The sequence below is a fragment of the Pungitius pungitius genome, chromosome 13 (genome assembly GCF_949316345.1).
Source record: "Pungitius pungitius chromosome 13, fPunPun2.1, whole genome shotgun sequence".
In the NCBI taxonomy this organism is placed as follows: Eukaryota; Metazoa; Chordata; class Actinopteri; order Perciformes; family Gasterosteidae; genus Pungitius; species Pungitius pungitius.
This window is the reverse complement of record NC_084912.1, coordinates 10060221-10073394: the sequence shown is the minus strand read 5'-3', so window position 1 is coordinate 10073394 and position 13174 is coordinate 10060221. Positions and strand designations below refer to the sequence as shown.

Sequence of the window (13174 nt, the reverse complement as noted above, 5' to 3'; positions counted from 1 at the left end):
TGAGATTTAATCAAAAGGATTGATTCTTTTGTTTGTCACAGTAGCGTAAAACTTATTATTGAGCAGCCTTCAGAACAAAGCAAATTCACTACATCCAGTGCGGACCAACCCAAATATATGTTGGTAGCAGTAGATATCTTTGTTTTTTGATTAGACAGATTGTAATTTAGATTTAGATGCAGGACTCATTTGAATGTTATCAGTCAGCCCAGGACACTGTTTTTTAATATGTCCACCTGTTAGATTATTTGCCAAGATGATCAGACTTGGCAAATCAAATCATTAATAGTAGGCATGCAAAAAACAGCCATTTTTAATCTTTCCATTCTGGCTCATTAATTTGATTAACAACACCTATGTTTTTTATTAAATTAATATTTTGGGTTTTTCACTTTTAAAGATGCAGAGAGGGGCTCAACCTTCCCACAGGCTCCACATGCCTCCCCCTTCCTCAATGTGATTTATGGAGTTCTAATTTAAGTTGCCAAGAAGCTCGTTTTTGGTTAATAACACATTCATTATTGCAAAGTATCTTTGCAAAAACTAGATTGTACATTGGTTGCTAGTAAACTTTTAGAGAGACCAGTGTATCAAAATTCAGATTTATACGAAAAACAAGGGTTATTTTAGTTTGCGCTCGACTCCGGTCTAATGAAATGAGTGCAGAGCACATTCAAACACACATGCAATTTAAAATAACCGCTCATACAAACAACATCAAACTTAACGTTGCGCTTCTGTGAGTCCGCAACTAAACCGCTACCAGGATCTACAGTCTCAGCTAATAACAGTCCCGAACATTGTGAGATTAGGCCTACCATCTGATTCACTGGAGAAAACACCACAGGAATACTTAGGCAGGCCAGCCGGGCCTGAGGCCCCAGACTGAACGAGCCGCTATCATCTTTAAATTTAATATGTTGTTTGGATATGAAAATAAGTATTAAATCACGTCTGATGTTATAACTCTTTGTACACCGAAATAACTTTGAATTGGCCCCACAGGCCCTTTAGAAAATATGAATAGGTTGCTTTGACATTACCACCATGGTTATAAAGTAGAGCATGGTTTTAATGAGTAGAGGTATTTTGCCGTCGGTACTGTTATCAGTTGTTATGGCAAAATGGCACAATTTCAATGGCAGGGTGGTGATGTTCCTGTAAGCCTCAAATGGGGCTAACCGTAGCCCTGGAGGTAAATGAAGGCACTCCGAGGGCTACTTGAGACTTGTTCCAAATGATCATCCATTCAAAGGTCCCTTAAAAATAGTTATTTAAGCATGTTCATCAACTTTTTATATTTAGTAGGCTATTCAATTTTATTATCCTAAATCCTCCTAAAAGTTCCCCCATAACCGGGATTGTTCGACCGCAGCACGCGCACGCCACCTGTCTTTGCCTGTCAGTCACTGAAAACACAAACAAAGGAGTCGTGGCCAAGAGCCAAAAAAAAGCCACCTCAAGGCTACACGTCCAAGTCATGTTGGTCGTTTTTTGAGAAGAAACTTTCTTAATTCAGGTCATCTCAGGACACGATGCGGAAAGCCTCCACGGCATCAGCCGGAGGCCCGGAGGCCTCTTACGTGGTGTCCTGGCTCACAGACCACGCTCGACTCAAGCGCAGTAGAGAAATTACAGACTGTGCCTTCATCAAATCACTCTTTGTCCTGCCGAGGAACTCAAAGGGGAACAGACATTGTCGAGCAAGTTGACTCTTTGTCACTCCAGCTGGATGAATCCACAGAAGTCAGTGGAAAGGCAGAACTTGTTGCTTTTGTGAGAAACATTGACGCTGACGACGTTTTATTCTGCAAAACTTTGGAGGGGAGAATCAAGGGAGAGGGCATTATTGATGTTGTCAACACCTTTTGTAAAAACTGCATGAGCTGGAATTCCTGCAGCAGCATCTGCACGGACTCTGCATCATCAATGGCGCGCGGCGCGAAACAACTCAGGGCGCGCGTTTAAAAAAAAACACAAAAACCCCGCCGTGAAGTGGACTCATCGTGTCGTACAAACAGAGGCATTGGCACCCGAGTAATTGAGCCCTTTGTTACACGACGTTCTGAACGACCGTCTCAGAGTGATCAACTTCCTAAAGTCAATGCACGCCCTTTCTGCTGCCTCTGTGGAAACACGGCAGCTGAACACGCACAACTGCCATTGCACACAGGAGTGCGCCCACTCTCTCTCTCTCTCTCTCTCTCTCTCTCGGGAAATGCTCCACCGGCTGTTCAAATTTACGATCTGCAACACACACTTTTTCTGATGGAGCACAGGTCTCCCCCCCCCCCCCCCCCCCCGCCACCTTGTTCCAAGACACATACTGGCTTAGTGTGCTGTGTTATCTGGCAGATATACTCAGACAGAACTGAGCGAACTGAATATGCCTCTGCAGGGCAAGGACAGCAGCATTTTCAACCTGTTTGACGAGGTGGGAGGCGTCCTGAGGAAAGCAGAGCTGTGGAGCATGGCCTCTGCGCAGGGAACTTTCACCCGTTTTCCTCAGGTGGATGATTTTCTCTCCGGCGAGGATGTGGAGAGACCTGCGGTCAAGTCGGTCGACCAACTTGATTTCCATTTCCTACTTTCCTGAAATAGAGGAGAAATATGCACAGCTGGATTGAGTGAGAAACCCGTTTATTTGATTTGAAGCAAACGAAAGCCTACATGTCACAGGAAGTGTCCTCTGACCGTGGACACGGGGACAGAGAGCTTTGGAGCAGCTACTACTCTTTGCCTCTACATATTTATGTGAGGCTTCATTTTCTGCAATGACTGTGATCAACACTGAGCAAAGCAGCCGTACCTGGAGGAGAGCTTGATCGCTTGCCTCCCTGCCCTCCAAGACTGACAAAGATCCACAGTAAAGCACAAGTTTCTCACTAAATCCTAAATGAAAAAGCACTCAGTTTAACTGAACAAGGTCATCGTCAGTGTGGACAGTTTAATAAATGTGTGTGTATTACATCTTTTTTTTTTTTAAACCAAAAATGCTTTTGATGGTTAGGGGCTACGTGGCTGAGATAATATTTCAAGTACATCACTGAAAAAAGGTTGAGGACCACTCAAGCTATTCGCTTGTGGCCGTTAAATTCATTGAAGCTCTTTGGGTGTTTCGTTATCCAGCATTAATTTAGTGTTTCCACGCTGTACCTAGGATCCAGCAGCAAAAGTGTACGGAAACAAGCTTCTGTCTTCTGCTATGGATAACAGCATCATGAAATGGAATGTGTGGCTTTTGCAAGTTTTCTCATAATACAATCTATTTAAGATTGGATGAGTGATTCTCAGAAAGAAACAGATTCCTTGCTTTATAGTTACTGACATCTCAGGCATTTAGATAATTTCTATACAATGATTTGTTGTCGAGGGTCTAAAGGTAGAGTGCTGTTAGTACAGCTTATAGACTTGATGTTTTGCACCCACAAGATTTCTTGCAATGGTTTGAAACCAACACTCCGTACATGACGGGGCTGCAGACCTTAGACAGATCATGAGCTGAGCTGTCAGGTTCTAAACTAGACTGCTGAGGCTCATAAGGCAGGTTAGCAGATGTCACTGCAACACTACTTTAAATTGCTATATGTCAAATTCTAAAACGATGATAGAAATGCTGGACTCTAAAGTCAGTGTCATAGCCAGAACTATCCCTGCCAATTCAGACTGGAAGCCAGCATTCAGCTGATACACATTCTGTCATATTTCTCAGTTTTGCCAGTATTGGGGGTTAAGAACTGGAACAATATGAACATACTCATATGTTGCTTTCAAAGTCATTCCGGCCCATTTTCAATTATGATTGTGGTTATAAAGCAAGCTTTTAATGTTTGATTAAAATAACTCAACAACAATGTTTGCCTGGTTATGTTTTTTTTTAGAATAGCAAAATTAGTCATGCAAACACATTTTTTAGAAATATATGAAAATGGAGGCCAGATTGACTTCCCGTGCCCGTGTCACATAAATCAGCATTCAACAACAATGAATATTACATCAGTGAGTCTTTCAAATGTCTTGTAAACGTTGTAAACACACTTGAAGGCACCATAAACTTGTTCCATATCAGCCCTTTTATCAACAAGAAGCTTCAGGGGCTCATAACTGCTTGTATCACATGAAATATAATTTAGCACATTGTAAAAGTATCAAGTATTTTATAGATATATAGGCTCTTAACTTTGCACTGATTACATTTTATATATTACATACCCCTGTCATCCAATCCATTTTTGGGCTTTAAAATATGAAGACATTATGGAATTAAAAGCTGGCATTAATGCCACATCCGAAATGATGACGTGGTCCGACCCCTCCCTCCACCGAACCCCTCCACTGCACCGATGTCCTCAAACATCTGATGAATGATGCATTTTAGGGACATCAGAGTCTGAATTCTGATGACTGCTTGGATTTAACAGACATGAAATGAAAAATGGTCAATTTATGGAGTAGAAGCAAAGCTTCTAATAACACAATAATGTCTGCAAATATCAGAAACTTGGAAATACATGACATGAGTCACCTGCATTGTTGAATAAAGGTATTTAATCAAATTAGCTTTTTACTAACTCATTTTAGTACTCATTTCCTACGGCCAGATATAAATAAGCTTAAAGATGTGAGGACGGTCAATACTCACTTCCAAAATAAAAGGAAATGTGTTTAAGGGTTAGTTTTTTTTCTGCTATAGGGCTGGATCATGTTTTACAAGTCGACAGCGTTTGAACATGGCACAGAAATGAGTCTTATGATCATGAAAGGTCTTGTTTCTGCTAAACACAATTTTGATAGGGTTAAAATGATAAAGGCTGTGGCTAAATCTAAAAGAGAGATATTCACTCAATAGCCTTTTAAACTAACCATACATGAAACAGAAAATCCCTTTTGCTCAGGGGAGTTTTATATTTTTGAAATCCAATGTCAGCATGTTACATAATTTGCAAGAATATGTAATGAGGCCGGGATAAATGTTGATTTATCTTTCATAAATTAATCATTATGCATGGCATGAGTTGAAGAGTGTAAACCTTCTAAATAGAAGGTAATACTCTATATTAATTTGAACAGAGGTCACCGCTACAAATGAAGAACATATGCGTTGTCCTAATATGAGACTAAATGAGGTAAAATAAGTTAACAGAATTTATCTACATTAATTCTACCTGATTACCTTGCAAAGGAAACTTGTAGCAATTTTTTACATATTTTTTCTGTGTCTTATTGAATCTATTGGTGTTTTACTTGCCATTTCAGCCGGACTTAAAAAATGAATTATTACAACTCCAGTGTATTCACATTAAATGTAATACTAATTTAAATACACTAATGTTGTTAGTTGGTTTTAGCTGAACTGCTTATATTTAAATTGAGACATATTTTTTGTCCTTAAGTGAACTCAACTAAATGATCACAATGATCGATGGCTTTCCACCGTTTGTTGCAGGGAACCTTTGGACCCCTTTTTCTTGGGGCCGTTTCGTCCCAGTGGGAGGTGCATGACGGGAGTGCAAAGGGAGCGAGGAGATTCGTTGGATGTATCCGAGAACTTCAGGTCAACTCAAAGGAGATTTACCTGGTGGGTGAGGCGGTGAGAGGACGAAACATCAAGGATTGTGACCCGCCCGTGTGCCAACACCTTCCATGTCGTAACGGAGGAACTTGTGTCAGGTACGAGATCACCTATTACACTAATAGAAGAATTACTGAGCTACTGTAGAACTTAAAAATCATTTTGAAAATAAAATACACGTTCTATATTGTCCTTTCATACTGTAACTAAAATGTATAACAAGCAAGAAACTACTCCAGAAATTAGGTTAACTGCAGCTGAGTATTGCAGCCTAAATCAAAGAAAGAACTGAAGGAATGGAGCATTTTCATTGTAGGAATATATATTCCACTTAGAGTTGGTTCCCCAATTGAGTCATCTAGTTACTAAAATGACAGCTTTGGCAACAGCTTACCTTCCCGACACAAACCATTTCTAAATACAGTTTCTCTACATTGGAAGGTTAATTTAGTTCCATTTATGTCCAAAAAAGTGCTACTCTATGGGTAATACTTTCCTCCAATCATCAAAAGTAGACACTGGCTTCTGGGACTCGGTTCTCTGGGTGTAGTAGGTAAATGCGCACCATGCAGGGACAAAATATCAATCCAAGCCCCCAGTTATCCACACCTAAGAAGTAGGGGGCACCAGCCAACACAGTGAGTACAAAACACAAACTGGGCAGGCATGTGAAACGCTACAGCGATACCTGCCTCGTCAAGTTCTTTGGGAACAGAGAAATATTTGGATTAGCTGCAGCCACAAGCACCTTCAGCGCATTGACAGGCCGCTTAGTTCACATAATCTCATGGGCGAGATCGGTGCAATCTGCAAAACAATCAGAGGAAGCTGTCGTCCGAGTGGAGGCTGGCAAACCACCTCTTCTATTCCTGTAGGCGTGATAGGCCAACACGTAGTAGCAATGTGAGTTTAGAGTATAACTCATACAGAGTTTCATACCTTTGTGAGTTTGAATGATGGTTTTTGTTCTTAACAAACGACATTGATTTTACAGAGAAACGTGTAATAATGCCTGGGCAGCTACTTAAATCTCAGATGCAGCGTTGCATGAAAGGACAAACTTAGTCATAGAACCGTTCCTTCCCGTTCTGAAGGTAGATTCTATAAAGCTGCAGTATTTGCATTGCCAAGCAAAGGCAATCTATTGGCTAAATATGTGAGGATCCATTCTCCCTTCATCTTTATCTAGCACAGCTCATAACACTGCCATCACACCCCACTTACCAGCAATTTTGACCGTCTTTTTAAGTATGCATTAACTACATGCGGTGCTCTTTCACCTCAGGTAATCCTGCAAAAAGCTGCTCTAAATGTCTTCTTCATTGTGTTATGATACTGTCAATTAAGAGTTGCTTTTATTAAACAGGAAATGAAAAGGGGCACAGAGAATATTGGAATGGGAATGGCTCTAAGCATACCAATTATGAGTCGCGGCATTATGGTCACATTGGCTTGTCATGTGCGAAAGAGTGCACCTTGCAATTATCTGTGTGATGAATATGTGTTAATGCAGTATCCTCTTGAACTCCACAGCATGCAGGGGTCATCGGGAGTGCAGAGAGCTCTCCTCCTTCAGTTAGTTGCTCTGGATTGCACTGTCACAACATAATGGGATGAAAAAGGATTTTCATTGTGGGTTCAGTCGAGGTGATATTAGCGCTGTCCCATTTTAGTGTGGTATTCCGTTCACTTAGGCATGCGGATATATCAATATCGGAACGGAGGGGATAACGTGTGGTTGGCGGAACACACATAAATATTCGGTATTTAATTGACATCAATGGGAAAAGCTGGTCTATCAGCATCTACTAGAAGGATCTTGGCCTCCTAGTTCTACAGTACCACTTGTGTTATGCCGGATGTCTGTGTAATTTATGGCCTCGGATGCAGATTGTTGAGCCCATGTTACTGACCGCATGTAGAGCAGGTGAAAACATCAAAGCACAAATGGGTTCTAAGAGACATACAGCCATGCTCGAGTGTACCTCGCATTTGCTCTCTTTGAACTCAGGAAATCTGGAAATAAGAAAATAATATATCATCAGAGGAAAATACATGTATTAATGCAACCAATTGGTTCTAAAATCCAACATGATATCTCCCAATTAGACAATTTATGAAAAATGTTTACAGCTGCGCAATCTCTGTATAATCTGCATACAGATGTCCAGATGTACCTGTGACAAGTCATAGTGGGTTGTGGTGTGAGGAGACTTAAGAATGTAATTTGCTTAACGCATCTGTGAGGGTGGCATGTGTAGGAGCAGGTGGCCATACCCTGCAGGGTGTCTGTCGTTACGTCACAGAGACTCTGCCCAGCTATATTGCACCCAGCGATCTTCAGTTTCTCGTTTCATTTACCCAAGCAGCTGTTTGGAGACACGTGGCAAAGGCAACTCTCCTTTTAGCTCAGTTTTTGTAAAAAAGCAAAAAGGCATCACTCTTTAGTTGTTAAATGCTCCACTATGTCCACAAGCTTTTTTTGTCCGTTTTTGGGGTTCAACCAGGTAGTATGTAGTTCATGAGACTAATGAGTCGGCCAAAGATGGTAATTTGTATGGCCAAGCAACACTGAGATGCTGAGTGGAACTTTAAATATGAGTATTTCGCACAGACCTGCTCTCGATTCATTGTTAATTTAAAAATATTATAGCTTTGTTAAAGTTTACATCAGAATGTGACTGAATGTGTTGTCCTCGTTTAAAAAAACATAAATAGAGGGGGCATGCTCTATTATATACTCTGACTGTGCTACTTCTGTTAATTGGCTGCAGTAGAGATGGTGCCTTGCTCTTTCTGTGATGGTGCACCTTCTGCGGCACACACAGTGAATTCTCCCAGTGCTCCATTTCACTGAATGCAAGGGTTTTTCACAAACACAGTAAGAAAACTATTTAGCCTTAATCAGGGCTCTAGCTATTTTTGTTTCAAAGAACCTATAAAATAATGCACGGTCCAAGAAACCACTATTTTAGTTAAGCATGAGAAACAAACACGGCTTTGTGTTAGTAGTCCCTAATGTACATTTCCACACAAAACTTGTTCCATTGTGTCATTGAATTTTGGAGGACAACTACTTTCAGTACAAACTGCAGAATGGGTGTTTTTCAACCAAATTGGCAATTATTTTTACACAGACATTTTCTTGTTTAAAAATGAGTTACTGTTGAACCTTGACATAGAAATAACTGATAATAATTTTAAAATAAATACAGGAACAGAAAATGCATTGCATCAGAAGGACAGTTATACTGAATAGAAATGATTGCTGATAATCTGGAGTACCTGAGGATACAAGGACAAATACTTTGAAAAGACCAAATACCGGACAGAGGGCTGTCTGTCAGGCCTTTCCGATTCACCCGACATTTGTGAAGACGGAAAATCTGCAGAGAGCTCATGAAAATGAATTCTTCCAGTTGTTAACTGACTATTTACAGCTGTGGACTGAGCCACATTTTGTACTGCAGTGAGGACGGTGCATGGGATTGACTCAAAGCGACGGTAATGGTGGAACCTCCCAACAAGTGAAACAGGAAGCGCTACTTTATTGTACATCTGATGTAGATGTAAAACAAGAATAATGCGTACAGTGGTTTTCTAATAACCGGCTTCATACGATCCGACCAAAGAAGAACAGCATATGTGATGTTTGTCTCCAAATTTGCGCAAAATGAATGTGTGTGTGTACGAGCACATGTATGACGCCATCATTTGCAGAATCCTTTTGCCGAATACATTGTTAGGAAGTAAGTTGTTCTCTACAGTAAAGAGAAGAACACATCTTGTTATTTTTTTCATTCAGCATAAATCAGTCTCTGATGTTCTCACCATTTTTTATTTAATAGCTGTATTTTGTTTCCTTTGAGAATTATTTCGGGTCTTCCACCCCGTAGTCATGTCAGTGATCGTTTGAGCTGGGTTCTCTTTGGTCTCCTTCCACCTTTTTTAAACCCTATTTCAGTTTTTGTTCCAACAACAATACAGCTTAACGTGTTGCATTACTTGTGTCTTTGAAATCGATACGTCTGTCTCATTGAAGTGTTTAGAACATTCAGCCTGATGACAGCTGGCTGGTCTGTTACAGAGAAAGAAGACTGGTGATAGTGCTGCATAACAGCATGTGTTCACAGAGACAATATTTCAGAAAATTGACGGTGCCTCTTAAGTCCGAAACAAAAAGATGTCATCATCTTGCATTAAATATTCCACCTGAACACATGTCAGTGAAGAAATGAAACTTTCGAGACATGAGGTCAATGCAGTCTACTTGTTTTGTTTTTTTAGTTTAAGGTAAGGTTACTTTCCTTTTTTGTGGGTTTATATTAAAATAAAAGCCTTGAATGAATACACAGGCACATTTTAAAGATGGAGGATTAAAACATGCGAGTATACTTTAAAAATGTTCCAGAATAGCTCAGCGATGCCAGAGCAGTGTCTTTCAGGGAGTTGGACTTTACAAAATGCTATCTGATCCCTTTGAAATGTTTGTTTGTGCATCATACCTCCTTTCTATAAGGATTTTGTTTCAAGTATCATCTAAAGATTGCGTTTCCATGGAAGTATGTTTCAAAAAGGGTGCCTGGAAGAGGTCATGGAAATATCGAACAGCCGTCTGCTAAAACAGGAGCCTGAGTGCGCCAGGTGAATGCCATGTGGAAATTCCACTTCATCCCTCTGCTCATATTGGGATTTAGATGACAAATAATTGAGTGAGGAGCCAGTCTTCTTTTAGAAGATTTTCCCTCCCACACACCAAGAATTACAGTCTCTGTAGCTGGCATAACGATGTCCAATTGGCTGTTTTACAATACTGGAAAGCAAACATTTCAGTGCCGAAGCAGTTCTTTTCTATAAATAATAGCTCCAGAACGGAGAAGTCTTTTTCATTTTAACAAAGGATCAAGTGGGCTGAATGCTTTCAAGCCGAGCAACTGAATGCTGCCATGGCAGGAGAGCCTCATCAGGACCGTACAGTATGTAAGCGTGAGTGCGTTTGCATACCAACAATCAGTGAAGAGAAGTGTTCTGTAAATAACTAACGAGGGATGGAATTTTAGAAATGCAGACATGGCAGCACAGCAAACTGTTCTTGCTGTCAGGGATATCATAAGCTAACTGGTCAATTATTCATCATTTTGTCTGGTACTCATTAGATTAAAAATGTAGTGTTACTTAATATTTTATCCAGCCTGTGTGCTGCATTAGTGTTGTCTTTCAAAGGCGGGAGAAATGAGACTAGCACCAACTTCATACGTTTGTGATAGACATATTCAAATGAGTATGCAAACATTACAACAATTACGTAATCACAGTGATTGCTTCTGCTAAATTCAAATAACCTTCTGTCATCCCACACATTGCGTTATTTGATTAGGCCAATTAAAACTCAAGTGTTGTCAAACATACTCCTTTGCCTCTTCTATACGCTTTACACTAATCAATCCACAATGTATGCTGCTTGTTTTAAGGTGTGATACAACATTGACGACTGAAAGCATGGAGCTTTTAATTGCAATCAATCTCGAGCGGGAGCGATATAATACCAGCAGAATGGTTTTAATGAGATTATGTTTTCATAGTTGCTTACTTACATTTTTACTTTATATTTAAGAATTTAAAGAAACAACTTAAGATTTGTGTCACATGTACTCATATTTACATTCACAACTACCAGCAACTAACCGATCTAGCTTGTTTGACTGGAGGAAAACGCTTAGAAATGAACAGTAACTGACGATGAAGGGGACCTATTATCTGCATCAGGTTGTGCTCTGTTATATATTTGATTCCTCCCCTTGTAGGCTGTCAAGCCTGTTCTGTTTGAGGCATAACTATTTTCATCTCTGTGGTTGTTGTTTTGAAAATATAAGTCACAATCCTCACGCCACATTGTGGCGCAATGTATTATGCCTTAAAATGTCTTGAAATTGGCAACTTTTTAATAATCACACGTTCAATCTTCCTGCATTACAGAACATCCTTTTGTACTTCAATACAGTCGTATCCAACAATGCTCAACTCCAGTGACAGAATTTAAATATATAATTTGAAGAAGAAAGCTTTGCATTGAGCAAAATGCATCCTGCAGTGGCTGCTGCTCAAAACACATTATTAATTTATAGACTCAAACCCCACCGATGCTTCCTCTATCTGATAATCTACCTTTCAGAGCTGTGCACATCTTAGTGCATGTTAGAAAGACCCTGTCTGAATATCACTTTGCCTGCTAGATCCCCCTCCTCTTCCTGCCTTGAAAGGAAGCGCATGCATATAGATACAGGAACCGAGACGAAGAAAATCTTGTGCAATTTCTGCTTGTACGTTTTCTGACAGACTCCTAATCATCTGCTCTCTGCTGTTATTTTTCAGGGTGCGTGTTTACCTTTCCCGAGAGTCATTTCTGCCTCTGCAGTAGCATTCCACCATCCACACCTCGTACCGTACATCCCGTATATTCCATCGGGCCGGACACGTTCACGCTCAGCGGTGTCTTGTCATTAGCTCCCTGTTTTGTTGGCCTACGTGTGAGCTGGCGAAGCATCCGGACGTGCTGCAATGTCACGGTCCATTTTAACCTCTGGCCCTAACGATCTCTCCCTCCGTGTGTCCTCGCTCAGCGATGCCGAGGACTGGTTCTGCGAGTGCCCCCCTCTTTACACGGGCCGGCTGTGCCAGTTCAATGCCTGTGAGCGCAACCCCTGCGGTCACGGAGCCACATGCATCCCCAAGTCGCCGTTGGAAGCCGTATGTCTCTGCCCCTACGGGAGACAAGGTCTACTGTGTGAGCAACGTGAGTGTCACAAAGAACAGCTTTACACAGATAGAGGGGGAGTGTAAAATTAGAAACTTTAACGGTTTGAAAAAAAAAAATGAGTTTCTTGTTAAGTAAAGGGATTAATAAAACAAAATTTCGCTGAAAAGGCAGAAACGTCTTCCTCGAGCAATCAGTCAGATAGTTGAGGCCAAACTCAGACGATTTACTGAATATTCCAAAGTACTCTTTTAGTTCATAAGATTTCCCAACAATTCCAGTAGTGTGTTTCTCTTAAGATGTCAGTCCTCTGCTGTACATCAACGTATTGATGTGTTCTCACATTAACAGAATGGCAGTAAGATAATTCTGCCTGTATGTGATTATAATTTCCCATTGCATTATGGGCTAACTTATAACCCAATACGAAAAAAACGTCTTATTTCATTCACTGAACTCATCGGCCATGAAATATTTTCACTTGCTAAGCGATGCTACTTAACTGTTAACATCATGACACAAGTTCAGATCGGTTTACAAAACTCTTGCAATTACCTCAAAATGGAAATGAAAAACCGGTGGCTGTATACAGCGTGTTGTGCTCTATTGAGACACAAAAACAGACCATAAGTTATACAGCCTACGCCAGTACTTAAAATAAAACTGCCGTTGAAGGACCACTAGAACGACTGATAAACGGAACACAGGAAAATGTTTTAAGGCGTTCAAGAGGCATTTTAAGTATCTACTCTTGATGATTGCATACAGTGATACGATAAGAGATAAGAGATAAAAAAATAAAGGGTTTGGCTCGTCTTAATTGACTGTAAGAGCAGCGGGGGGCTTGG

The 13174-nt window shown here is 40.5% G+C and overlaps 1 protein-coding gene across 1 annotated transcript in view; it reads left to right on the top strand.

Annotated features, from left to right (window-relative positions):
- eys (eyes shut homolog) overlaps positions 1–13174 on the top strand; it is a 125073-nt gene that overhangs the window by 103247 nt on the left and 8652 nt on the right. Inside the window, exons 43-44 of the mRNA XM_037465464.2 lie at positions 5447–5670; positions 12193–12365. Coding sequence (XP_037321361.2) covers positions 5447–5670; positions 12193–12365 — 397 coding nt within the window. The remainder of the gene's footprint in view (positions 1–5446; positions 5671–12192; positions 12366–13174) is intronic.